The following is a 27411-nucleotide window of genomic DNA, read 5'->3' as shown; positions in this document are numbered from 1 at the left end:
CAGGCAAGGACATTCGGAGCGGAACCGACCTTTGCATAACGAAGCCATGTGTACGGCTGTAATTCCACTCCGGATTGTTTTGGTCCAGGCCCTGTCCACGCACGCAAGTGGGAGCCGGAGGCTGCCTGTCGCCGGAGCTGGCGGCGCGGGCCCCCTCCAGCCTCCGCTCGCTTCCGCGCTAGCCCGGGGCGGGGATTGTACCTGAGCCACGTGTCCCCGGGCCCGCTGCGGCCCCGTTTCCAGCCCCAGGGAGCCCCTTGGAGAAGGGGGCCGGGCGGCTCCTGCCCCCCGCCCAGCGGGGACAGGCTCCGGCCAGCACAGGTCGGCGCGGCGCGGGGCGGGGCGGGTTACTGGCTGGGGCGCTAAATCCGCCCTGGAGCAGGCGGGGCCAAGGAGCCTTCCCGTGCCAGGCCGGACACCTGGGTCCCCAGCCCGGCCCGTGCGCAGGGCGGGTCCCCGCTGCAGCCCGGGGGTCGGTCGGTGAGCGGGGCGCAGGGGAGGGGGAGAAACAGCCGCGGAGGCAGGAAATCGCTGCCCGGGGAAAGCGGCCGCCGGGGGGGTTCGGAGCCGAAGGGGGCTGGTGACCCCCCCCCACCAGCCGGTGCCAACGAAGGGGGAGAGGGGTCTGCAACTGAGCTAACCTGGGGCTTCATTCCCGCGCCCGTAGTAGGGCAGTGACGGGGGGGGGGGGTGTAATCCCAGCCCCCTCCCTGGGATGTTGCTGAGAATGTCACACCTGCCCCAGGCCCAGAATAACGGGGTCCCGCTCTCCTCGGGGGATTCCCTGGGAACTGACTTGGCCCCTTTTCTCCTCTCTCCAGACACGCCCTGTCTGTCCCTTCCCTGCTACCAAGGACCTCGCCTTGCTCCAGACCCCAATAGCCCCAGACCATGGCGATGGCTGCAGCGGGGCCGGCGCAGGTAGGATGCGGGGCGGGGACTCCCCGGCCGGGCACTGGCTGGTCCCAAGGGGGGCCGGGACCCGGGTCCCTCCCGCGCTAGTGACCCCGGGGCTGGGGGCTGCAGCAGCTCCCCGGGGAGTGGTGCTGACCCGGGCCAAGCACTGCCCCAGGGTCGGGAGCGGCTCAGCACGGCCAGGCAGGGCCTGGGGTCCTGCTTTGCACTAGCGCAGCCCGGGGGCCCAGGGCTGCAGCAGCTGGAGCCGGGGAGAGGCTTTGGGGCCCCAGGACCCTCCCACAGAAAGCCAGGACCGTCCCTGGGACTAGGGAGGGGAGGGCCCTGGCCAGGCGGACATGTGGAGATGGGCGCCGTCCCTTTTACCCTTAGGGCCCTGGCCTGGCAAAGGAGCCCTAAGGTGCCCGAGCCAGGGGCGGGAGTGGGGCTGAGCACAGGCCTGTGGCAGAGGCGGGGACTCCTGTTTCTTGCCCTGGGATTCAGGCCCTTCCCAGGGCCCTGACTCAGAACCCCCTGGGCAGAGATGAAAGTAAGCTGGCACACCCCGGTACGGTGTACCGGGAAGAGCCGGTGCGCCGTACCGGGGTGGATCGGCTTCCCCAGGTGCAATTTAAAGGGCCTACAGCGGCTGGAGCCCCCAGCCCTTTAAATTGCTACCAGACCCCTGCTGCCGGAGCCCTGGGCTCTTTAGAATCATAGAATCATAGAATATCAGGGTTGGAAGGGACCCCTGAAGGTCATCTAGTCCAACCCCCTGCTCGAAGCAGGACCAATTCCCAGTTAAATCATCCCAGCCAGGGCTTTGTCAAGCCTGACCTTAAAAACTTCCAAGGAAGGAGATTCCACCACCTCCCTAGGCAACGCATTCCAGTGTTTCACCACCCTCTTAGTGAAAAAGTTTTTCCTAATATCCAATCTAAACCTCCCCCACTGCAACTTGAAGCCATTACTCCTCGTTCTGTCATCTGCTACCATTGAGAACAGTCTAGAGCCATCCTCTTTGGAACCCCCTTTCAGGTAGTTGAAAGCAGCTATCAAATCCCCCCTCATTCTTCTCTTCTGCAGGCTAAACAATCCCAGCTCCCTCAGCCTCTCCTCATAAGTCATGTGTTCTAGACCCCTAATCATTTTTGTTGCCCTTCGCTGGACTCTCTCCAATTTATCCACATCCTTCTTGTAGTGTGGGGCCCAAAACTGGACACAGTACTCCAGATGAGGCCTCACCAATGTCGAATAGAGGGGGACGATCATGTCCCTCGATCTGCTCGCTATGCCCCTACGTATACATCCCAAAATGCCATTGGCCTTCTTGGCAACAAGGGCACACTGCTGACTCATATCCAGCTTCTCGTCCACTGTCACCCCTAGGTCCTTTTCCGCAGAACTGCTGCCTAGCCATTCGGTCCCTAGTCTGTAGCGGTGCATTGGATTCTTCCGTCCTAAGTGCAGGACCCTGCACTTATCCTTATTGAACCTCATCAGATTTCTTTTGGCCCAATCCTCCAATTTGTCTAGGTCCTTCTGTATCCTATCCCTCCCCTCCAGCGTATCTACCACTCCTTTAAATTGTCCCTGGAGCCTGCCGGAGCCCTGGGGTAGCGGCGGCAGGGCTGGGGCGGTGATTTAAAGGGCCCAGGGTGGTAGCCGCGGCTGAGCCACTTCCCCAGGGCTCCGGCAGGCTCTGGGGACAATTTAAAGGGCCCAGGGCTCCGGCCACCACTACTGCCCGGGGCCCTTTAAACCACTGCCAGAGCCCCAGCTGCTGCTGCTACCCTGGGGAGGGGGAAGGAGGCACTTGCCGGTACGGGGTGGGCCGGGGCTGACTCTGACCCCCCCAGCTCCGTCCCTTCCTCCTGGGGCCCCGCCCCTTCTGGGGGCCAGAGCCGGCCCCAGCCCAGCCCCATACTGGTAAGTTCCTAGACTTACTTTCACCCCTGCCCATGTGAAGCCAAAGGCAACTCCTGTCCCCTCAGCAGGGCCCCGAGTCCCTGGGGAGCTGAGCGGGGCGGGGAGTCTCCCTGGGTCACAGCTGCTGGGCTGGGGGTTCCCTGGGAGTCGCTCCCCTAGAAACCGCATCCCCTGCTGAGACTCCGGGCTGAGGGGCTGGAGCGGAAGGTGCTGAATGTGTAACGCTTGTGCCAGCAGCTCCAGGTGGCGTTTGAGGATGTGGCTCTGTATTTCACCCGGGAGGAGTGGGAGCTCTTGTCCCAGCCAGAGAAGCAGCTGTATCGGGACCAGATGCTGAGGAATTACCAGGCCCTTGTTTCCCTGGGTAAGGACCAATTTCCCCTCTTTTATTTGCAGCTGTGAAATGTCTGGGTTCCCTTGAAGCCTCGGCTGCCATGTGCCACTGAGTGGCCAACTGGTGGCAAATGTCAGTACTAGGGCTATCAAGCAATTAAAAAATTAATCGTGATTAATCGCACTGTTAATAATAGAATACCATATAAATACTTTTGGATGTTTTCTACATTTTCAAATATATTGATTTCAGTTACAACACAGAATACAAAATGTAGTGTTTACTTTATATTTTTATTACAAATATTTGCAGTGTAAAAAAACAAAAGAAATAGTATTTTGCAATTCACCTCCTACAAGTATTGTAGTGCAATCTCTTTATCATAAAAGTTGAACTTACAAATGTAGAATTATGTACAAAAAACTGCATTCAAGAATAAAACAGTGTAAAACTTTAGAGCCTACAAGTCCACTCAGTCCTACTTCTTGTTCAGCCAATCGCTCAGACAAACAAGTTTGTTTACATTTGCAGGAGATAATGCTGCCTGCTTCTTGTTTACAATATCACCTGAAAGTGAGAACAGGCGTTTGCATGGCACTGTTGTAGCCGGTGTCGCAAGGTATTTACATTCCAGATGTGCTAAAGATTCATATGTCCTTTCATGCTTCAGCCACCATTCCAGAGGACATGCGTCCATGCTGATGATGGGTTCTGCTTGACAATGATCCAGAGTAGTGCAGACCGACACATTTTCGTTTTCATCATCTGAGTCAGATATCTCAGCAGAAGGTTGATTTTCTTTTTTGGTGGTTCGGGTTCTGTAGCTTCCGGATAACATGTTGCTCTTTTAAGACTTCTGAAAGCATGCTCCACACCCTGTCCCTCTCAGATTTTGGGAGGCATTTCAGATTCTTAAACCTTGGGTCGAGTGCTGTAGCTACCTTTAGAAATCTCACATTGGTACCTTTTTTTGTGTTTTAACAAATCTGCAGTGAAAGTGTTCTTAAAACGAACAACATGCTGGGTCATCATCCGAGACTGCTATAACATGAAATATATGGCAGAATGTATGTAAAACAATATAGAAGACATACAATTCTCTCCTCCCCCCCAGGAGTTCAGTCACAAATTTAATTAATGCTTTTTTTTTTTTTTAATGAGCATCATCAGCATGGAAGCATGTCATCTGGAATGGTGGCCGAAGCATGAAGAGGCATACGAATGTTTAGCATATCTGGCACATAAATACCTCACAATGCCAGCTACAAAAGTGCCATGTGAACGCCTGTTCTCACTTTCAGGTGACATTGTAAATAAGAAGCGGGCAGCATTATCTCCCGTAAATGTAAACAAACTTGTTTGTCTTAGCAGTTGGCTGAACAAGAAGTAGGACTGATTGGACTTTTACGCTCTAACATTATTTTGTTTTTGAGTGCAGTTATGTAACAAATATCTACACTTGAAAATTTTCACTTCCACAACAGAGATTGCACTACAGTACTTGTATGAGGTGAATTGAAACATTTGCATTGTAAAAATGACAGACAAAAGAAATAATATATTTGTAATAAAAATAATATAAAGTGAACACTGTACATTTTGTATTCTGTGCTGTAATTGAAGTCAATATATTTTAAAATGTAGAAAAACATCCAAAAATATTTAATAAATGTCAATTGGGTTTCTGTTGTTTTAACAGTGCAATTAAAACTGCAATTAATTGCAAATAATTTTTTGGAGTTAATTGCGTGAGTTAACTGCAATTTAATCAACAGCCGTAGTGAGCACCTTTCAGGTCCGCTTCCTGTTGGAGGAGAGCTCATGTCCATAGAGCCTGGGGTTAATTTTAGTGTAACTTGTTTACTTGCATATTATGTCCCTCAGTCCTGGCACAGCAGTGGTAGCAAACAGCCCATGAGCAACAACCTCTTCCAGGAATCCCAGCCCAGCCACTGATGGCAGCAGCTCTGCTCAAGGCATGGAGAAAATGTTACCCACACTAGGGCACCTGCCCTTACCCAGTTCCTAGGGCTCAGGGTGTAACTTTACACTCTGCGCATTTGTGGGTGTTTTTTTACTAGTGAAAGAACCTTATGCCTTATATCCTTAACCTCTGTTTATTAACAGTCACCAAAATGGAATGCTCACGCTAAGCATACAATGCTCACCACTCCCAATAAGGCAGACGAACTTTTCCTGCTGGCCACTCAGGATCAGGTTGGCCAGGGACTCCAGCTTCTGGGGGTGTTGAGGTCTGGCAGCTCTGATCTTTGGGCTGTGTTCTGGAGCTGGTTCCAAAGAACTTCCTTTTGGACCCCAGTTTATATAGTGAAACCTGAGTCCTGCTTAGCTGTACCTTTTACCAATCATTTTAAAGTACTGCAAAATAATTCTTTGACTAATCTTAAAATAAAATTGTGAAACCATTCTTTACCCAGTCATACCCCATCACCTTAGTTGATTTAAATATAAAATTAATTATGCAACAGACAGAAACAATCAAAGAACCAGACAGAAACCATACAGATAAACAATAGAGAAGTAGGGACTGTAAAGGTAAAACAAAGTAGCAATTTCACACCCACAACTGTTGATAAGTGATTCCTTACCAGACAGAATGCTATCAGACAAAGTTTTCTTTAACCATCTGAAGATCTGTTTCTGTATCTGATGATGGTGGGTGCTATTAGGATAAGGTCTCCTTTTTAACAGCCTGGTATTACATTGTTTTAATGTAATTTAGATGGAATGTGAGAAGGTGACTTCCTGCTTTTTGGGCTCCTGGCTGCTGCTCTCATAATATGGCTGCAGAAAAAGGCTTCAGACCCTGCAAAAAAACTCCTGCTGCTTGCACAGCCTCCCACTCCCCCCAGCCCACTCCTCTGGAAAAGAGGATACATCATAAATTTAACAACCGTGCAGCTGAACAGTGCTCGCACCCTAAGCAAAAAACAGTGCAGGTCTATGTGGTAGTGTTACCTAATGATACCGGCATAACACATTATGGCCGGTCTCTTAATGACATGCTGCAAAGAGCTGTTGAAACAGCAATAAGACGGCAAAGAAGCAAACACTTCCTTCCTGAAAATTTTTTCAGGAGACAATTGGGTACGTGAAATGATGGCCAGGAGAGAGAAGGTAGGGGCGGACTTTCTGTTCACCCTGTCTCCTAATCTGAGGACAAAGGGATGTTCAATGATATTTCAATGGGTAAAAGGAAATCTGTGTCACACAGTTGTCCTGCGGAACACACTGGTGCTAGATAGCACTGAGACAAAGATGGAATTTTTCTCTGGAACATTTAGAGTTATCCTAATGCTTATTTTTAAAATCTTTATCTCTTGCAAATTCAGAAGGATTATAGACCTTGCTGCTTCAGAGTATGACCTAAACTCACCTGGAGGGGTATGGGATGAAATCTCTCCTAAGGAAGGTTTATTCCGTTATTGTCCTGCTTGGGATCTTTCTCACTTTCCTCTAAAGCAGTGACCGAGATTAGGGCCCCATTGTGCCACTTGCTACGCACGCAATGCCAGAGATCAGGTCCCTGTTGTGCCGGGTGCTGCGCAGGCATATTATAAATGTAGCTCTCTGCTCCCAAAAGCTTAGCCCGTGTCTACACTACAGTACTATGGCGACAGAAGTTATGTCGACGACCAAAAAATGCTGTAATAACATCACTATTGCGTGTTCACGCTGTGCTCCCTCTGTCGGCAGAATGCATCCACACTTGGTGCTCTGGCATTCACGGTAAGAGCAGTGCATTGTGGGTAGCTATCCCATGGTGCTACTCGCCACCTTGTGGGCTGGCGGAGTGGATCGCAGTGCATCATGGGTGTGGACTCAACATCCCATGATGCATTGTTTTCCGTCCCAGCATTCTGTGCTCTTCCGAATGCCTTTCACTGCATTTTACAACGGCCCTTGTTTGCTGTGTGCCCACCATCTGTGTGTGAAAGGATGGATCCCACGCTGTTCTGTCATTAACACATCGCAGATTTGCAGTGCACTTAAACATGAGGTTCCTATCTGAACATGAGTCAGAGCTGCCTGAGCTGCTGTGGGCCGTGGATAGAAACAACACCAGATTACTTCTGGCATTCATGGAGCAGCTGCACATGGTGGACCATCACTTTTGGGCTAGGGAAACAAGCACTGGGTTGTGCAATCACATCGTTATGCAGGTCTGGGATGATGAGCAGTGGCCGCAGAACTTTTGGATGCGGAAAGCCACCTTCCTGGGACTTTGTGTGGAACTCACCTCAGCCCCGCGTTGCATGGACATCAAAATGAGAGCTGCCCTCTTGGTGGACAAGGACGTGGCGATTGCATTTAGGAAGCTGGCGACTCCTGACTGCTACCAGTTGGTCATGAATCAGTTCAGAGTGGGGAAGTTGACCCCTGGGGCTGCGTTAGCACAAGTGTGCAGGGCCATTAATCACATCCTGCTACGAAGGACCATGTCTCTTGGCAATGTGCGTGAAATAGTGGATGGCTTTGCGGAAATGGGTTTCCCTAACTGCGGAGGGGTGACAGATGGCATGTGTAGCCCAATTTTGGCACTGGACCACATTGCCACAGAATATGTCAATAGAAAGGGCTAATTCTCCATGGTGTTGTGGGCGTTTCACTGACATTAGTGTGGGGTGGTTCGGGAAGGTGCATGACACATGCATCTTCAGGAACACTGGCCTGTACAGAAAGCTGCAAGCAGAGACTTTTTTTCCAGACCAGAAGAGTCCAGTGGGGGATGTTGAAATGCCCATAGTGATCCTGGGAGACCCAGTCTACCCGTTACTTCCATGGCTCATGAAGCCTTACACAGGAAACCTGGACAGCAGCAAGAAGTGGTTCAACAATAGGCTGAGTAGGTGCAGGCAGATCGTGGAGTGTGCGTTTGGCAGATTAAAGGAATATTAATATATAATATTCCCATGGTCATAGCCACCCGCTGTACATTGCATAATAGTTGTGAAGCTAAGAGTGAAAGGTTTGCTCAGGGGTGGGGCACAGAGGCAGATCACCTGGCTGCTGATTTTGAGCAGCCTGATGCCGGGGCTATTAGAGAGGCACAGTTTGAGAGGATGCAGTTCGAATCAGGGAGGCTTTGAGGCAACATTTTGAGAATGAGAACCAGCGATGTATATTTCTATGTAGCGATCTGCCCTGCTTCATTAAATCAAGTTTCGTTACGAAACACTTCGATGGTTCGTAGACTAGGTTTTCAGTAAGAAAATGACTAAACTGCCTATATATGTTTTACTGCTAGCTGCTATCACAATCTGTAGTACACAAATAAAGATTAGTTATCTTTCAGAGATTTTGTTTTTATTAAAACGAAGGCTTGGTGGGAAGGGAGGTACAGTGAAGGGCAGATTGTCATAGGTGTGCATAAATCCAGTATCATTTTGGAAGCTGTCCAAAGGAATGGAGTGAAGAAGAAACCGAGAAGTCCCAGAAAGTTGAAAGGAATGTGTGGGAGGAGTTTGGGGAGGGCAAGGAAAACAGTTCCGAAGTGGCTGCAGTGGGAGTCGAGCATCCATCTGTTCAGAATGGAGCATGATTAGGGACTTCAACATCTCTGGTTGCCTCTTCATTACTTTTATCATCCACTCAGTGGCCTTTTGAATAATCTCCTGATATTCTTTTCTGTCCCGCCTTTCCATTTCTATCTACTTCCTGCATCCCCTTTTTTCTGTGTCAGAGAACTGTAGCATCTCCTGGAACATATCCTCTTTGCTCCGCCTTGGTCACTTTTGTGACGTTTCACTCCATATTCTTTATGAAAATATGCTTCTGATATGAATATGACATATCTGTGATAGGTCTTGTAAGATATCCTTGGAAAGATTATAATTTACTGAATGCGATTATTCAATTGTATCATTACTGTATCTGAAGTTAGGAATATTGACTATGTATCTGTATTTCAACTATGCTACTTTGGGTGACGCCCACTGCTAACAGTTCAGGTACAACAATGGAAAAGTCAGACAGGGCTGATGACCATCAGTGAGGACAATGGACTGTGAAAAGCTTGGCCTTCCTGCGGACGCTCCATACTGCCACTGACTCATGGATGTTGTGATACTACAGAGTCAGGTGGTCTTGTCACCTGATACTAAACATTACCTGGGACTTCTTGTAACTTTCCACTGGAAGGTGGGGGAGGGGGCAAGTTTGGGAAACAAAGGATTCCTGCCTTATGTAAATCCTATTTAAGGGTGGGGAGGAAGGCAAACAAGACTCCTCTCCATGGTCTGTCTGCCCAAGAAGACTGCTAAAGCCACCTGAAGGGAAGGCAAGCGGGGAGACAGGGGTACAGTCTGAAAAGGAATAGAACTGGAACTCTGAACCACAGAAACTTTGCAACCTGCCTAAAATAATATTTACGGTGAGAATTTACATTTTATAACCTGTTTCTTAAGTATATTGAGCTTAGCTTGCGTATTTTGCTTTATTTGGTCAGTAACCTGCTTTGTTCTGTCTGTCATCTCTTATATTTACTTAAAATTCACCTTTTGTAGTTAATAAACTTATTTCTTGTTTATAATATAACCCAGTTTATGTAATTTCTAAGTGGGGGTGGGGGCAAGAGGTTGTGCATAACTCCCTCCACATTGAGGGAGGGGGAAAATTTCATAAAACCTTTGAGTTTGTACCCCTTAAAGGGAGTGGGCCCCAGAGTGCTGGGGCAAGCCCTGAAGGCTGAATCTTTCCAGAGTGGATCTGTGTCTCTCTGTGCAGTTGGGTGTGGCCCTGCCTGTGTGCTTGGCTGGAAGAGGCTTGTGAGCCTAACCCAGCAAGGCCAGGTAAAGGGCACCCAAGCTGGCAGAACAGGCTGATTCATTGGCATCCCAGCACCTGGGGTGACACCCCAAAGGGCCCAAACCCGTCACAGCTTTCTTATCTGGGAGAGACGCTCTGCTGGTGTGTAAGGGTTCCCCTGAAGGCTACATCTGCAGAAGCACAAGACACAATACACAGAATCATGATTGTTTGTTAGTTCACACACCCCATTGAATCATTACAGTAAAATACACCTCTTGTAGCATCCCAAGCAGTTTCTCACTGACCCTAGGCAGGCAGACATCTTTGTGAACAAACACCCCCTAAGCATGATGAGTTCAGCTCAGTGTGTGTGTGTGCGGGGGGAGGGGTGTTCCAGCTCGGCAAAAGAGCGATGGTGGTGATTCAAGGGTCACGGTGCAGGTGACTAGGAACAATGTTGTAAATTCTCCCACCCTTTTTCACCGGCGGGGATCATTGAAGCTGATACCTCACTCCTGAGTGTAAGCAAGGATGCAAGGGTGCATCTACTGCGTGCTTGTGGGTTCAGACCTGTTCCCTATGCTGCTCACCTGTGTGCCACTTTGGTCCCTGCACAAGGGATTGCCGAGTGGCACGGGAAGGTTTCCTACAATGGGGGAAGGAACAAAAGCAGCTCTCCCAAGGAACCTTTGGCAAAGGATTGGCAATTACCTTCAGGAAAGTTTCCTAGAGATATCTCTGGAACATTCCCATGAAATCCCAGTGTGCATCAACATACTGTTCCGGCACACTGCTTAGCTGCACAGGGGAATGTGCAGTGCACAGAAACACAGTAAGTCTTGTAGATTTCTAACCCTTCACCCACTTTCACACTACACAAAGCGAAGGAAAGCTGGAAATCATATAAACGAGAAGCATCAACTCAAGAAAGTCACTTACCAGCGGTCTCCTCTCCTGCTTCCTGCTCCCCAGAGAGGGACTGGTGGGACTGGGTAGACACCTCCAGAGTAGAAAAGAGGTCCTCACTCACCACCCCACCTGGAGACTGCCATCTCCACTTCCTCGTCCGTGATCTCATCCTCTGGGTTAGGTATACTTTCCACTGACTCCAGCCCTGCTGAAGTGTCCACAGGGCTCTTGGGAGTGGAGGTGGGGTCACTGCCAAGGATGGCATCCAGCTCCTTACAGAAGTGGCAGGTCTTTAGTTCAGCACCAGAGTGACAGTTTGCATCCCTTGCCTTCTGGTACTCCTGCCTCAGTGCTTTTATCTTCGCTCTGCACTGCAGCATGTCTCTATCATAGCCCTTTTTGCACAAGCCATGAGAAATGTGCCTGTTGGTATCGAACTTCCTACAACTGGAGCACAGCGGGGACTGGACAGCCTCCTCTCCCTATATACTGAGCCAATCCAACAGCTCCGCAGGGTCCAAGCTGGAGAGGGTTTGCCATGTGGAGCTGCTGTGATCAACTGGGAAAATGCGATGTCAGCTCTCCATGCCGACAAAACAGGAAGTGGAATTTCAAAAATTTGCGGGGCTTTAAGATGGAGGGGTGGATGCCTGTGTACCTGGCTGCAGGGCAGCGGAGTTCAAACTGCTGACCAGAGCAGGCAGGAGGGGCATTGTGGGGCACCTCCTGGAGGCCCTTTATAGTGACATAATCAAGCACAGTGTCTACACTGATACTTTGTCGCTAAAACTTTGCCTCAAAAAGCTCCATGCCTCTCATGGAGGTGGTTTTATTTGATCACCAAAACAGTTTTTGTCACCAAATGTTGCATTGTAGTACGTACACCTCCACTGTTTTGTCAACAAATCTGTGTAGTGTAGACAAGACCTTAGTAATAAAACTGATTCTTTCCCCTCAAACAGGCTATTCAGGTTCCATACCAGACTTAATCCAGCGGATCGAGGTCGGGGAGGCAGAGCTCTGGATCTGGGATGCCGAGGGCTCCAGGGAAAACTCGGGGCCTGAGAGCCCCTCCTCAGGTGAGTCATAATAATCCAATCCCTTCTGATTTCCCCAGCTGCTAGTGGAGGGCTCCTTAATGTAGAAGGCAAAGGCAGAGCAAGATCCACTGGCTGGGAGCTGAAGGGAGACCAATTGAGGCTGGGAATTAGGGGCCAGTGTTTGAATTCACCACTGGAACAGCTCGCCTAGGGACAGGAGGGATTCTCCATCCCTGGGAGTCTGTCAGTGGAGATGGGGCGTCTCTCTCTCTCAAAGCTCCGCTCTAGCTCAGCCAGGAGTTACTGGGCCAGAGGCAGGAATCCTGGGGGAGATTCTCTGGCCTGGGTGAGGCAGGAGGCTGGGCTGGATGGGCACAGTGGGCTTCTATGGGCTTGATATCTATGACCCGGGATGGGACCTAAGAGGGATGGGGCCTCAAAGCAGTGAAAGGGACATGAATTGGAGATGGGGAGGGGATGAGATGGGATGAGGGGTGGGATAGTGGTATGGGACAGTTTGTGGGGGGGATTTCAGGGGCGCTGAGGGAAAGCGAGAGCTCTCATGGGGGAAGGACATGGGGAGCTGTGTTTACACAGAGGTGTTCTGCTGGTGTGTAAGGGTTTCCCTGAAGGCCACATCTGCAAAGGCACAACAAACAATACACAGAATCATGATGGTTAGTTCATATGCTCCATTGAATCATTAAAGTAAAATGTGGATTCATAAGTTCTTGATTCAATTCCTAAAGCGCCTCACTACAGCGCTCTCTGTGCACCAGTTTCACCCTCTGTGTAATGGAGAGGGCCGTGGGGCTGTGAGGATAACATTCATTTGTGTCAGGTTTCAGAGTAACAGCCATGTTAGTCTGTATTCGCAAAAAGAAAAGGAGTACTTGTGGCTACAGAGCCGGGGGTGAGGGGGGTGAGACAAGCCTGCTGGTTCATAGTCCACAAAGCTCTCTTCTAGGCTTCCTTGCAGATAGGACTTATTCTAGGGCAAGAGTTTTGAGCCATTTCCCCCTGCCATTTAACCAGGACCCCCAGCAATACGGGAAGGGCACAGTGGCGTTGACCCCAGGTCTAGGATCTACGTGAGCGAGCTCAGTGGGACAATCTTTCTCTCATCCCCCTCTCTTCCTGCTCCCTCCATGACACAAACCCTTTGTCACTTCAAACTAACATTGCTTCAGTGCTAATGCTTAGCTCGCCCGTCAGCCTAAATGAGGTCTGTGCTTGTCTGTAGATCACAGGCCCGCTGTGCAGGAGCCGTGAACACCTTCCCACTTAACAATATCCATTGATTGGCTTGTAAAATAATACAAAAGTGGTTTCAGATTACATCACCATAAATCCTGAGTAATGTGTCCCCTCCCCCACACCTGCAAGAAAAAACAAACTTCCAATTTAGTTTTGCACAAGGAATGAAACATCAGGTCGAGGCTGAATGACTTCTTCAGAAGGAATTCCTTGAAAAGGACTCACTCCCCCACAGGAATAAGCTATGTTGTTCTACATACCTTTATGCCGGTCTAACTGTGTCCACATTAGAGGGTTGTAGCCCTTTAACTAAACTGGTTTCAAAGTGGTATAGTTAAAACTGTACCAAAACGGGGGAGCAGGCCTCATGCTACAAAACAGGGAGAAAGTGAAGAGCCAACAACATAAAATCCTCTGATTTAAAATAAAAACAAAATCAGTTTGAAAAGAAAAACCAGACCTTGTTTGTACTGCATTAGCATGTACGGGCCCTTGTCCTGGATCAGGGCCGCGTTGTGCCAGTCGCTGCCCGTTTCCTGGGCACTCTACAATTTAAGCATAAAATGAGACCCAAGAGGTGCGTGGCTCATGTGGGAGCTGGTGCTAGGTGCTGCACAAACAAGTAAGGGTAGAACCACCATAAGTCAGGCTGCAGATTTGTCACAGCATTTTGTATCCAGTGGGCACTGACCATTCACAGCAGCACCCTCCACCCAGCACCGTGACCCTAATCCTGGCCTGGTGTGGAGAGGGTGGGGGGAGACTCGAGAGTGAACCCGCCCCGTGCTCACCCCACAGTGTTAGTCCCTGAAGCTCTCCTGGCTATAGGGCTTGTCCTGGTTCCCTGCCCTCACCGCACAGCAACAGCTCCTATCCTGTGGGGCTCAGGTTCGATCTGTCCTGGGTGGGACAGAGGGGCAAATGTGAGTGGGCACTTTGGCCCTGGATGCCAGGTTACACCACCTGGTGCAGGGCTTCGGGCCCAGCCCCATGGGACAGGAGTCACTATTGTGCAGTGAGTCACAGACAAGTCACAGATAAATGGGAAAATCGAGCTATCGATGAGATTATTCTCACTTTAACAAACCTGCAAACTTAACCGCGAGCCAACACCAGGATTGCCTCTGCTCTCTCCAGCAGGGCACGGGATCCAGGGAGGAACGAGGACACAGCCTGAATGTGGGGAGACTGTGGGGGGAAGGCAGGATCCCACGGCCCACGGGGGGAGCCATGGACAGGATGGAGTCAATCCTCGTGCCGAGCGTGGGGATGGACTCAGCCCGAGACCAGACCTGGCTCCGCACCAGAGGCTGGCCATGGGGCAGCAATCCCACAGCTGCGCCGACTGCGGCAAGAGGTTCGGCAACGCCTCGGCCCTGACCCAGCACCGGCGCTCGCACAGCGGGGAGCGGCCCTTCCGCTGCGCCGACTGCGGCAAGGGCTTCATCCGAGCCTCCGCCCTGACCCAGCACCGGCGGACGCACACCGGGGAGCGGCCCTTCCGCTGCGCCGACTGCGGCAAGGACTTCGCTCAGCTCTCCCACCTGACAGCGCATCAGCACACGCACACCGGGGAGCAACGGTACCGCTGCGCCGACTGCGGCCAGAGCTTCTGCTGGGCCAAGTCGCTGAGCCGGCACCGGCGCGCCCACACCCAGGAGTGGCCGTACCGCTGCACCGACTGCGGCCAGAGCGTCAGTGATGCCGCCTCGCTGAGCCGGCACCGGCGGACGCACACCGGGGAGCGGCCCTACCTCTGCGCCGACTGCGGCAAGGGCTTCGGCAACGCCTGGACGCTGACCCAGCACCGGCGCACGCACACCGGGGAGCGGCCCTACCGCTGCGCCGACTGCGGCAAGGGCTTCGGCAACGCCAGCACCCTGACCCAGCACCGGCGCTCGCACACCGGGGAGCGGCCCTTCCGCTGCGCCGACTGCGGCAAGGGCTTCGGCAATGCCAGCACCCTGACCCAGCACCGGCGCTCGCACACCGGGGAGCGGCCCTTCCGCTGCGCCGACTGCGGCAAGGGCTTCGGCCAACACGCAAACCTTACCAGGCACCTAGCCACGCATGCTAATACCTCTCTGCCACCACCAGGACCTGAGGGGCTCCCGGGGGCCGGGGGGCCTGGCACGGCTCCAGCAGATGCAGACCAGGCTGTGGTCCTGTCTTCGTGATGCCCAGTGGAGAGTCCATGTCGGGGCAAGGAAGGGAATTTGGCTGAGCCCTGTGGGGAAGGGGTTGACAGCTGGATTATGGAGATGCCCATGAGCTTATTGTGCCTTCAGAGCAATTGGTCACGGCCTACTCCATTAGTGTGACCCTCCCACCCCATCTAGCTGGGATCCAGCCAGGACGCTCCCTGCCCTGCCATCTAGCCAGGACCCACCCTTCTCTCTCTGTCTCTCTTACACACACACACACATACCTCCAGCCAGGAACTCCCCCCCACAACAGGGGTGGGCAAACTTTTTGGCCTGAGGGCCACATCAGGGTTGGGAAACTGTATGGAGGGCCCGGTAGGGAAGGCTTTGCCTCCCCAAACAGCCTGGCCCTCTGTCCCCTATCTGCCCCCTCCCACTTCCCACCCCCCTCAGAACCCCTGACCCATCCAAGACGCCCCCCTGCTCCTTGTCCCCTGACCGATCCCTCCCGGGGCCCTCCGTCTCTAACCGCCCCCCCAGGACCCTACCCCCTATCCAACTACCCCCTGCTCCCTGTGCCCTGAGTGCCCCAATCCCTATCCACACCCCTGGCCCCTGACAGGCCCCCCCGGGACTCCCACACCTATCCAACCCCCACCCCCCTGTTCCCAGTCCCCTGACCACCCCCCACGAACCTCCGCCTCCCTGCTCCCTGTCCCCTGACTGCCCCCTTACCAAGCTCCTCAGAGCGGCAAGAGCTCGCAGCCATGCCCCCGGGCTTCCCGGCAGGAGTGGCGGGCCAGAGCGCAGGCGGCGTGCTGAAGCTGCGGGGGAGGAGGGACAGCAGGGGAGGGGCCGGGGCTAGCCGCCCCGACCGGGAGCTCAGGGGCTGGGCATGATGGTCCCACGGGCCGGATGTGGCCTGCGGGCCGTAGTTTGCCCACCTCTGCCCCACAACCATCAGCTCCAGCCAGGACACTCCAGAGGTGGGATTTGCCGTCCCATCTCAGTGTGGATTGGTCTGAGGGACAGGGCGGGACAGCCTGGTCCGTGTGATTGGAAGAAGACTCGGGAACTGCTCATGCTGTCTATTTTAAATAGAAACGTGATCAATAAGAAATATATAACAAATCTTTAACAAAGGTCTGTCTAACTATATTGGATATTAAAGAAGCGGATCCATTCAGTTGGCATGTGGAAAAGCCAATGTGAAATGTTTAAGAGTAGCAGCCGTGTTAGTCTGTATTCGCAAAAAGAAAAGGAGTACTTTTGGCACCTTAGAGACTAACCAATTTATTTGAGCATGAGCTTTCGTGAGCTACAGCTCACTTCATCGGATGCTGTAGCTCACGAAAGCTTATGCTCAAATAAATTGGTTAGTCTCTAAGGTGCCACAAGTCCTCCTTTTCTTAATGTGAAGTATAAATCTTTAAAGTGAACGAACCAAAGTGTTCTCGAAGGCCTAACTGACTATGAGGCCTGATGAACTGTGTGACTGGCAGGTGCCCAGAGAGTGTCACATGTGAAGTGATCCTACTGATCTTGTCACTGAGGTTTAGGAAATAAGTCCTGGTACGGAGGTGCAAAGAGCTCTCTTGTGTTATTTCGCTAACTGTTCTCTCCTCTTGCTGGTGGACCAAGCAAGTGAATCAAATGACTCTATATGGCTGTGTAATGAACTACTACCCAAGGACAGAGTCATCCAGGAGGGGGAAGAGAAATGGGAAATCCCCCGGCCCGGCTGCTGGAGCTGGCGGCGCAGGCGTGGGAGGCGGCCCCAGGGAGGCACCAGCCGCGGGGCGGGAAGTCGCTGCCCGGGCGGAGGAAGCGGCCGGGGCCGGAGCCGAGCCCGGCGATGGCTGCAGTGGGGCCGGCGCAGGTAGGACGCGGGGCGGGGACTCCCCGGCCGGGCACTGGCTGGTCCCGGCTGGGGCCGAAGGGGGCCGGGACCGGGTCCCTCCCGCGCTAGTGACCCCGGGGCTGGGGGCTGCCGCACTCGGAGCGCTGGGGCCGGGAAGCGGCGCTGGGGGCCCCGGGCCGGGCGGACACGCGGAGCCGGGCGGAGGAGCCCCGAGGCGGCCGAGCCGGGGGCGGGAGCGGGGCCGAGCCCAGGCCTGGGGCGGAGGCGGGGACTCCGGCCGGGGGAGGAGCCTGGTCCCTGCCCTGGGATTCGGGCCCTTCCCAGCGCCCCGCCCCAGAGCCCCGTGGGGAGCCGAGGGCGACTCCTGTCCCCGGCCAGCAGGGCCCGAGTCCCCGGGGGGCTGTGCGGGGGGGTCTCCCTGGGTCACAGCTCCCGGGAGCCGCTGCCCTAGAACCCGCGTCCCCTGCTGAGAGCCCGGGCTGGGGCTGGAGCGGAGGGTGCTGAGTGTGTAACGCTTGTGCCAGCAGCTGCGGGTGGCGTTTGAGGACGTGGCTCTGTATTTCACCCGGGAGGAGTGGGGGCTCTTATCCCGGCCAGAGAAGAAGCTGTACCGGAACCAGATGCTGAGGAATTACCAGGCCCTCGTTTCCTTGGGTAAGGACCAATTTCCCTTAATTTATTCACAGCTGTAAAACATTTGGGTTCCCTTGAGCCTTTGGCTGCCATGTGGCACCCTGTCACTGAGTGGTGGCAAATGCCAGCCCCTTTCAGGTCAGCTCGCTGTTCGAGGAGAACTCAGGGCTTGGGAGCCTGGGGCTAATCTTAGTGTAACTGGTTTATTTGCATTACCTGCCTCAGTCGTGGCACATCCCTGATGGTAGCAAAGAGCCCATGAGCAACCATCTCTTCCCGGAATCCCAGCCAGAGGTTGAGGGCAGCAACTCTGCGTCAGGAGCTGACTCTAGGCAGGGGGAAAACACTGCTGTTGCAACAGCTCCCCACCTCCCCCAAAAGAATGAACATCATAAATTTAACAACTGTCCAGTTGAACAATGCAAAAGAACTGGAATGTCTGTGTAACGGTGACACCTGCCATGACACTTTGTGGCCAATCTGCCTTAATGACATGCTCGAAAGTTTTCAACAGCTATAAGGTGGCAAAGGAGCAAAGTTCCCTTTTTCCAAAGTCTTCCCCATGATCCATATTTCAGGAGACAGTTGGGTAAGTGAAATAATGACAAGAAAGAAGGTGGTGGAGGATTTTCTATTCACCCTGTCTCTTAATCTGAAACTAATGGGTGTTCACTGGTGTTTCTGTAGGAAGGAAGGAAGACAAGGAAATCCATGGTTTCAGAGTAACAGCCGTGTTAGTCTGTATTCGCAAAAAGAAGGAAATCCATGTCACACAGTTGTCCTATGGAACGTACTGCCACAAGATAGCATAGAGGCCAAAGTGTTAGCAGAATGGGATATTTCTATGGAACATCTAGAGTGGGGTGGGCAAACTACGGCTGGCCACATCCTGCCCAGCCCCTGAGCTCCCGGACAAGGAGCTAGTCCCCGGACCTCCCCTGCCTTCTGCCCCTCTCCCGGAGCCATGCCGCCATGGGGCAGCATGTCTAGCTCTGTGTGGTCGCCCGGCACACTGCTCTGAACAGCATGGTAAGGGGGCCAGGGGGTTGGATAAGGGGCAGGGAGCGGTTGGATGGGGCAGAGATTCTGGGGGAGTGGTCAGGGGATGGAGAACGGGGTGTGTGGATAGGGCGTGGGAGTCCTGGGGGCTTGTCAGGGGGCTGGGGTGTGGATGGGGTCGGGGCAGTCAGGGGACAGGGAGAGGGGGGGTTGGGGTCCTGGGGGGGCGGTTAGGGTGGGGAGGTCCTGGGGGGGCAGTCAGGGGACAAGGAGCAGGGGGGCTTAGATAAGGGGTGGTTAGGGATGGGGGGGGTGTCTGGAGGGGGTGGTCAGGGGACAAGGAGCAGGGGGGTTTGGATAGGTCGGGGATTGTGAGGGGGCAGTTAGGGGGTGGGAAGTGGGAGGGGACGGATAGTGGACAGGGCCAGGCTGTTTGGGGAGGCACAGTCTTCCCCAGCTGGCCCTCCATACAATTTTACAACCCCAATGTAGCCTTTGGGCCAAAAAGTTTGCCCACCTCTGATCTAGAGTTACCCCAGCAAGGCTTTAAACTTGGCTCCCACTGCAAAGTGAGAAGGGTTGTAGATGTTGCCAATTCATAGTACGAGTGAGAGATAGGAAGAAATCTCCTCTAAGAAAGGTTTATTTCAGGGGTTCCCCACTCCCCCTCTCCCCAACGCGCCGCGTCTCTGCTCCTCTGCTTACCTCCAGGTGCTTAGCGCTTTCCAGGAGGGAGGGGGGAGGAGCCCGGAGCTGTGTGCTTAGGGGAGGAGGTGGGGCAGAGGCGCGGATTTGGGGAAGGGGTTGGAATGGGGGGCAGGGGCAGTGGGGGGGTGTCAGTGATGCGGCCCTTGGGCCAATGTACTAGTAGTACTCGTGTGGCTCTCCTGGTGATTGGAGTTTGAGATCTCTGGTTTATTTCATTATTCTCCTGCTTGGGATCTCTTGCGCTTTCCTCTGAAGCAGTGTCCGAGATTGGAGCTTCATCATGCCAGGTGCTGTGCAGACACACCCTGACCGAGATGTGGGCCCTGTTGTGCTGGGCTGCACCGACACATAAACGAGTCCCTGCCCCCAAAACTTTAGGAATAAAACTTTCCCCCGAAACAGGCTCTTCAGGTTCCAAACCGGACTTAATCCACCGGATTGAGCTTGGGGAGGCAGAGCTCTGGATCCAGGATGCCAAGGGCTCCACGGTACACTCTGGGCCTGAGAGCCCCTCCTCAGGTGAGTCATAATCAGTCCCTTCTGATTTACACACCTGCTAGCGGAGTGCTCCTTGATGTAGAAGGCAAAGGCAGAGCGAGATTCACTGGCTGGGAGTTGAAGAGAGACAAATTGAAGCTGGGAATTAGGGGCTAGTGTTTAGACCAGTCAAAATATATATGCATTACAGAAAGTACCAAGAAGTAACAACAATATTACAAGTATGTGTTCAGAGGTGAGTGTGAAAGAGCCAGAGACTGTGTGTGTGTGTGTGTAACACACAGAATCAGTCTGTGTGCTGGCTGCTGGCGAAGTTTCTGAGAGACGCTGGATGCTGTCTCTTAAGGCATTCACTGAAAGCTCTCCTGAGTCCTGTCTCCCCTGCCCTCGCTCTGAGGAGATGGGGTACATGGACTGGTGTGGGGGAGGAGGGGAGAGAAAGATAGAGACTGTGTGAACTGGCTGATGGGGGGCAAACAAGCACCTGGGTAGAAAGACAAGCCTGTCTGGCCATAGACCACAACACCTTCTAGGCTTCCCAAACCTCAGAAAATCATACCAAGGTAAGGGGCGCCCTAGAGATTTTTCAAATGGCTTTTCATGGCTCTGCTCCCTGCAAGAGCATCCCAGAGTCACTGGCCCTTGGCAGAGAAGGTGCTGTTCTCCCCAGGTTCCCACCCCACCCCCTCTCTGCCACTTCACTTCGCATGTGACCTCTCAGACTGGAGAAACCTGTCCCCAGCGAGCAAGGAGAAAGCTGGGAATGACGCCGGGCAGGGTCAGTCACATAGGACTAGTGTAAGGTGACGCCATGCAGAGGTGCCATGGTGTAGAACAGATCTCTAGCACCTTCAGCACTTCGCTGTAATGCTCTAAAACTGCCCCGCGGGCCAGGCGGCTGCTGTGGGGGGAGTGGACACATTTAGGGGCCAGATTAAATCGACCTGCGGGCCATGACTTGAGTACCCTGGTGTATGGGCTGGCTGTGAGAGAGAGGGTGGCGGTATGGCCTTTGTCCCATCCCCTCTCCTCTTGCTCTTTGTGGCACGATACTTTTGTCACTTACATTGCTTCAGTGTCAATGCTTAGCACAGCCCTCAGCCCTAACGTGTCTGTGACTGTCTGTAGACCAAAGGCTGGGTGGCAGCCATTCACCCCTTCCAGCTCAGCAGTGCCAGGGAGCGGGTTGTGACACAATACAGACATGTTTTCCAGGTTACATCACACAAACTCTGAGTGACTGGTCATCCCCTCAAATCCTTCACACACAGACACCCCCCAAAACCCTCATCTTCTTGAGGATTTTAGTTTAGTTTTAGTTTCACACAAAGACTCAAACCTCAGGCTGAGAGTAAATGATTTCTTCAAAGGAATTCCTAGAAAGGACTCACACCCCCACAGGAATAAGCTACATTGTTCTAAACAGCTTTAAACTGGTCTCACTGCGTCCACATGAAGGGATTGTAGCCCCTCAACTAAACTAATTTCAAACCAATATAATTATAACAGCAAAATAACTGGGGAACAGGCCTCATCCTATAAAACAGGAGAAAGTGAAGAACTAATACCACATAAATAAACCCCTCTGATTGCAATAAACACAAAATAAGTTTGGAAACAAAACCAGGCCTTGCTGTGCCAGGCGCTGCCTGTATCCTGGGCAGGCTACAATTGAAGCTTAAACCAAGACCCAAGACATGCATAGCCCCTGTGGGAGCAGGCGCTAGGTGCTGCGGAAACACCATAGGGTAGAACCACCCTGAGTCAGGCTGCAGATTTGTCACCACATTTTTTTTTATCAGAAATTATGGAGCGGTTACAGTAACTTTAGTAAAATCACAGGTCTGTAAATTTACTGTGACTGCTCCAGGATTTTTAATAAACCCTGCTGTCAAGGTTGATTCCCTGCTCTGGCACTTCGACTGCAGAAGGTGGGTGCTGGAAGAAGAACAGGCTGACCCAGGGGCGGATTTGAGTAGATGGGCTTCTTTATTGCGGTACTTGTTCCCCTGGACCCAATTGTCCAGTAAGCACTGGATTAGTTACATCATACTCTTTTTATTTACATTAGCATGTAAATTCCTACATTTATTACAACACCCCCAAAACCCTTATGGAGTAATATGAACGCCCACACAATCATAGAATCATAGAATATCAGGGTTGGAAGGGACCTCAGGAGGTCATCTAGTCCAACCCCTGCTCAAAGCAGGACCGATCCCCAATTAAATCATCCCAGCTAGGGCTTTGTCAAGCATGTCCTTAAAAACTTCTAAGGAAGGAGATTCCACTACCTCCCTAGGTAACGCATTCCAGTGTTTTACCACCCTCCTAGTGAAAAAGTTTTTCCTAATATCCAACCTAAATCTCCCCCACTGCAACTTGAGACCATTACTCCTTGTTCTGTCATCTGCTACCACTGAGAACAGTCTAGAGCCATCCTCTTTGGAACCCCCTTTCAGGTAGTTGAAATACAATGAATATTGATAACCCTATACTGAGTGACAGGTTTCAGAGTAGCAGCCGTGTTAGTCTGTATCCGCTAAAAAGAAAAAGAGGCCTTGTGGCACCTAAGAGACTAACAAATTTATTTGAGCATAAGCTTTCATGAGCTACAGCTCACTTCATCGGATGCATTCAGTGGTGAAGTGAGCTGTAGCTCGTGAAAGCTTATACTCAAATAGATTTGTTAGTCTCTAAGGTTCCACAAGTCCTCCTTTTCTTTTTGCCTATACTGAATATAATTATTCCCGCCCCTGATTACTATTTACCTCATTAGCATATTTGCCTATAAGTTTTACTTTGAAGATACACTTTTTTGCTATAATTGCAGTAATGAACTCCTTGGATCAGCAGTTTGCAGGGGAGGGAGAAAGCGGCCATGACCCAGGGCTTGCTTATGTAGCTGGGAAAGGAAGGGAGGAGGAGATAACGCTTCTTTACCCAACAGGTATTCTTTAGATCCCCACAATTCTCATGCAGCTGCAACACTTCTTAATTCTTCACAAGGAGAAGGGAGGGGAAAGGGGTAACACTTTATCTGTTAGGCGAAGGAATAGTGCGGGCCTGTGTCTACTCCCTGATACCATGCCAGCACACCAGCGGTTTTCCATGTCTTTACTTAACCCTTATATATCCCAACAGTGGGGGCCTGCAAGGACTTTAAAACTTAATACTGGCCACTCCAGGCTTGTATTAAACTTCCAAGGTTAGAGATCTCCCTGGGCTTGGGTTGGTAAATGCTGCCACCCCCTAAGTGCAGAACCCCTCTGAGAGCCCAGGAAGGCGCACTTGGGAATTCCTTCCTGTGGGGTACCCCCAAACTCTTTCAGCTCCCCCTATGGGGAAGGGCTGAGAAAAGGAAAAGAAAAAGAAATCAGCTGTCGCCACCAGCTAATAGAAAAACATGTGCACGGACCTCTTAAGACAGAGAAATCCCATCCTCTTAAAAAAAAAAAAAAAAAAAAGTTTTTATTGAACAAAAAAAAAGCAAGAAAACACATCTGGAAAATTAGGCTGCTGTTAGATATATATAGCACAAAAATGCAACTGCAAGGATTAAACACCAGGAATGGCTTTCTTGGGGTCCAGCTTAGCGGTTACAAAAACAAAACAAAAGCATCTGTGTTAGCACAGATGAATCCACAAGCCCAAAGTAAAGAGAGAGACCTGATCACATCTGTCTAAACCAGGAGTGGGCAGACTACGGCCTGCAGGACCCTCCTGCCTGGCCCCTGAGCTCCCTGCCGGGGAAGCTCCCCCCAGCCCCTTCCCTGCTGTTCTCCCTCCCCCGCAGCCTCAGCACGCCACGGTGCCAGCACAATGCTCTGGGCGGGGGGGCTGCTGAGCTGCGGCCCAACCCGGTGCTCTCTGCTGCGCGGCGCATGGCTGCCTGTCCTGGTGCAGCCGTGCCGCCAGCCACCCGTCCTCCAGGCAGCGCGGTAAGAGGGCAGGGAGCGGGTGGGTCGGAGGTTTGGATAGAGGGCAGCGGAGTTCGGGAGGTAGTCAGGGGGCGGGGGTGTGGATAGGGGTTGGGGCAGTCAGAGGGCGGGGAACAGGGGGGTTGAATGGGGGCAGGGATCCCCCGGGGGGGCAGTCAGGAATGAGAGGAGGGGTTGGATGGGGCGGCAGGGGGCAGTCAGGGGTGGGGGTTCCGGGGGTGGTCAGGGGACAGGGAGAAGGGGTGGTTGGATGGGGCAGGTGTCCGGGGAGGGGCTGTCAGGAAGGAGAGGAGTTGGATGGGGTGGCGGGGGGTCCAGGGGTGGTCAGAGAGCAGAGGGGGTGGATGAGGCCCCAGGGGGGCTGTCAGGAAGGAGAGGGGGGTTTGGATGGGGTTTCCGAAATTGTATGGAGGGCCGGTTAGGGAAATTTCGGAAATCCAATGGGGCCCTCAGGCCAAAAAGTTTGCCCACCATTGGTCTAAATATTCCTGTTCTACCTACATATCTGTAGTTTCAAATGCAGGGAGAAGCAGGAACGCAGTGTGCTCAGAGGAGGAGGCGGGGTCAGGACGGGGATTTGGGGAAGGGGTTGGAATAAGTGTAGGGAGGGGGAGGAGTTAGGGCAGGGAACGGTGAATCTTGCCCATATGCTCAGGGTTCAGCCGATCACCATATTTGGGGTCAGGAAGGAATTTTCCTCCAGGGCAGATTAGAAGAGGCCCTGGAGGTTTTTCGCCTTCCTCTGTAGCATGGGGCATGGGTCACTTGCTGGAGGATTCTCTGCACCTTGAAGTCTTTAAACCATGATTTGAGGACTTCAATAGCTCAGACACTGGTGAGAGGTTTTTCGCAGGAGTGGGTGGGTGAAATTCTGTGGCCTGCGTTGTGCAGGAGGTCGGACTAGATGATCATAATGGTCCCTTCTGACCTTAGTATCTATGAAAGGGGTTAGGATGGGGCAGGGGTGGAGTCAGGGCGGGGCCAGAGCAGGTAAAGCACCCACCGGTACCAGCAGAAGTTGGCGCCTATGGGCCCCAAGCTTCTTACAGCATAGCTGGTGCCCTCTCTATCCAGCTGAGAAAACAACAGAGAGACAAAGGAGAATTTTTTTCTCAATTTTAAAAAGTTCTAGCCTTCCCATTGGCTCTTTTGGCCAGGTCCACACTTGCTTCCTCTTACCTAAGCATTGCAGTGAGACTCCTTAACCCTTTATAAGTAAAGCAAAGAGAACAGCTACTAAGAATTTTTATAGGTAGGTGACTGGCTGGGTGTACTACCCTCCCCACCCCCCCCCCAATTTAAAACACCTGCCCTCCTCCTCGCCCTGACCAGGGGGAACTTGCTGCCCAGAGAAGCACCCTTCTCCCAGCACTGAAACCCTAACTCCAGCCTGGTGCAGAGGGGTTGGTGTGGGGAAGAGAACATATGGGTGGCAAGGCCAGTCACTGAAATTTGACCTGCCTCCCCGACCATCGTGACTGGATTCAGGGGCAAATCTGAGTGGCGCTGTAACCCCGCAGGCCAGGTCTCAATGCCCACAGCGAGGTGTTGGGTGCAGCCCTGTGGGACAGGAGTGGCCATTGCAGGGTGAGGCACCCATCCCAAAAACAGTCAGAAATGGGGAAATTGCTCCATCTGTGACATTTTCCTGTCCTTGACATACCTGCAGCCCTAACTGTGAGCTAACACTGGGATTCCCTCTGCTCTCTCCAGCAGGGCTCAGGATCCCGGGAGGAACGAGGACACAGTCTGAATGTGGAGAGAGCACGGCAGGAACGCAGAATCCCACAGCCCACAGAGGGATCCATGCACAGGACACAGTCCATCCCCGGGGCAGACTCAGGCAGAGACTGGACCTGGCTACACACCAGAGACTCCCCATGGGCCGGTGTCCCCATCGCTGTATCGACTGCGGCAAGAGGTTCAGCGACCCCTCCGCACTGACGCAGCACCGGTGCATGCCCACCGGGGAGCAGCCGTATTGCTGTGCTGACTGCGGCAGAAGATTCAGATGGTCCTCGGTCCTGAAAATACACCAGCGCACACACACGGGGGAGCGGCCGGACCACTGTGCTGACTGCGGCAAGGGCTTTGCACAGTTTGCCCACCTGAAAAGACACCAGCGCACGCACACTGGGGAATTGCCATACAATTGTATCGACTGTGGCAAGAGCTTTGCCCAGAGCTCAAATCTGAGACTACATCAGCGCACACACCGGGGAGCGGCCGCACCGCTGTTCTGACTGCGGCAAGAGCTTTGCAGCGAGCTCGAAGCTGACAATACACCAGCGCACGCACACCGGGGAGTGGTCGTATTGCTGCACCAACTGCGGCAAGGGCTTTGCAAAGAGATCAACCCTGAGAACACACCAGCGTGCACACACCGGGGAGCGGCCGCATCGCTGTGCTGATTGCAGAAAGGGCTTTGCACAGTTTGCACACCTGAAAAGACCAGCTCACACACACCGGGGAACTGCCATACAATTGTACCATCTGTGGCAAGAGTTTTGCAAAGAGCTCAAGCCTGAGAATACACCAGCGCGCACACACCGGGGAGCGGCCCTACCGCTGTGTTGACTGCGGCAAGGGCTTTGCACGGGTCACACACCTAAGAACGCACCAGCGCACGCATACGAGGAAGTGGCTGCACCGACTGTGGCAAGAGTTTTTCACAGAGCTCAAAGCTGAGAAGACACCAGCGCACGCACACCGGGGAGCGGCCCTACCACTGTGTCGATTGCAAGAAAAGCTTCAGCAATGCCAGTACGCTGACCAGACATCTTCGCAGACATGCACCGGGGAGCAGCTGTGCCAACTGGGGTAAGAGGTTCAGTCGTGGCAACAAGCTAATACCTGGGAATACACCAGCGCATTCACGGCGGGGAGCGGCTGTCCAGGTGTGCTGACTGTGGCAAATGCTTTGCTCACTTGGGCAACCTCACCTGGCCCCAGTTCACTCACTAACACCGCTCTGCCACCACCAGATCCCGAGGGGCTGCTGGCGGGCCTGGCACAGTGCCAGCAGAATCAGACCAGGGGGTGGTCCTGTCCCCATGATGCCCAGCAGAGACTGTGTGGGGCAGGGAATGGGACTTAACTGAGCAGTATGGGGAAGAGCAGCCAGGTGGGGCGATCTTAGAGTAGATGGTCACAGCCTTTCCCAGGAGCCCTGTGTGTCCCATTCTGTCCATCTCCCCCATACTCCTTGCCTCCATACCTGACCCCACAGGCAGAGCACTGTGATGCATCCTCTGACCCCCTCCCTCTCTGTGGCTGGCTGCTCCCGCCGTAAGCCAGCTACCCTCTCTTCTGGTGCCATAACAGTCCCCAGGGGGGAAAGGTGTAATTGCAGCGCTGCTCCATCAAAATCAGTTATTCTGGGGTGAAAAATAACTTGTGGGGCACATGAAGTTTGTGCTTGCGCAGGTGGTGCAGAATTCCTCCGTGAGTATCGCATATGAAGTGACGTCACACGTGTAATCATTGACGGGTA

The 27411-nt window shown here is 52.9% G+C and overlaps 1 protein-coding gene across 1 annotated transcript; it reads left to right on the top strand.

Annotated features, from left to right (window-relative positions):
• Positions 1-216: 216 nt before the first annotated feature.
• LOC144266068 (uncharacterized) lies at positions 217-27401 on the top strand. The gene is given in 14 exon segments (XM_077819213.1): positions 217-321; positions 822-921; positions 3058-3187; positions 11800-11916; positions 14272-15307; positions 16018-16121; positions 16970-17157; positions 17664-17793; positions 19882-19998; positions 25632-26127; positions 26129-26365; positions 26367-26558; positions 26560-26770; positions 26772-27401. Coding segments are annotated over 13 exon segments (3099 nt in total). The 5' UTR covers positions 217-321; positions 822-891; the 3' UTR covers positions 26883-27401.
• Positions 27402-27411: the final 10 nt, after the last annotated feature.

Source organism: Eretmochelys imbricata, chromosome 6 (assembly GCF_965152235.1).
Source record: "Eretmochelys imbricata isolate rEreImb1 chromosome 6, rEreImb1.hap1, whole genome shotgun sequence".
NCBI classification, from domain to species: Eukaryota; Metazoa; Chordata; order Testudines; family Cheloniidae; genus Eretmochelys; species Eretmochelys imbricata.
Note: the sequence above shows the minus strand (reverse complement) of the source record. Positions and strands in the feature narration are given on the sequence as shown.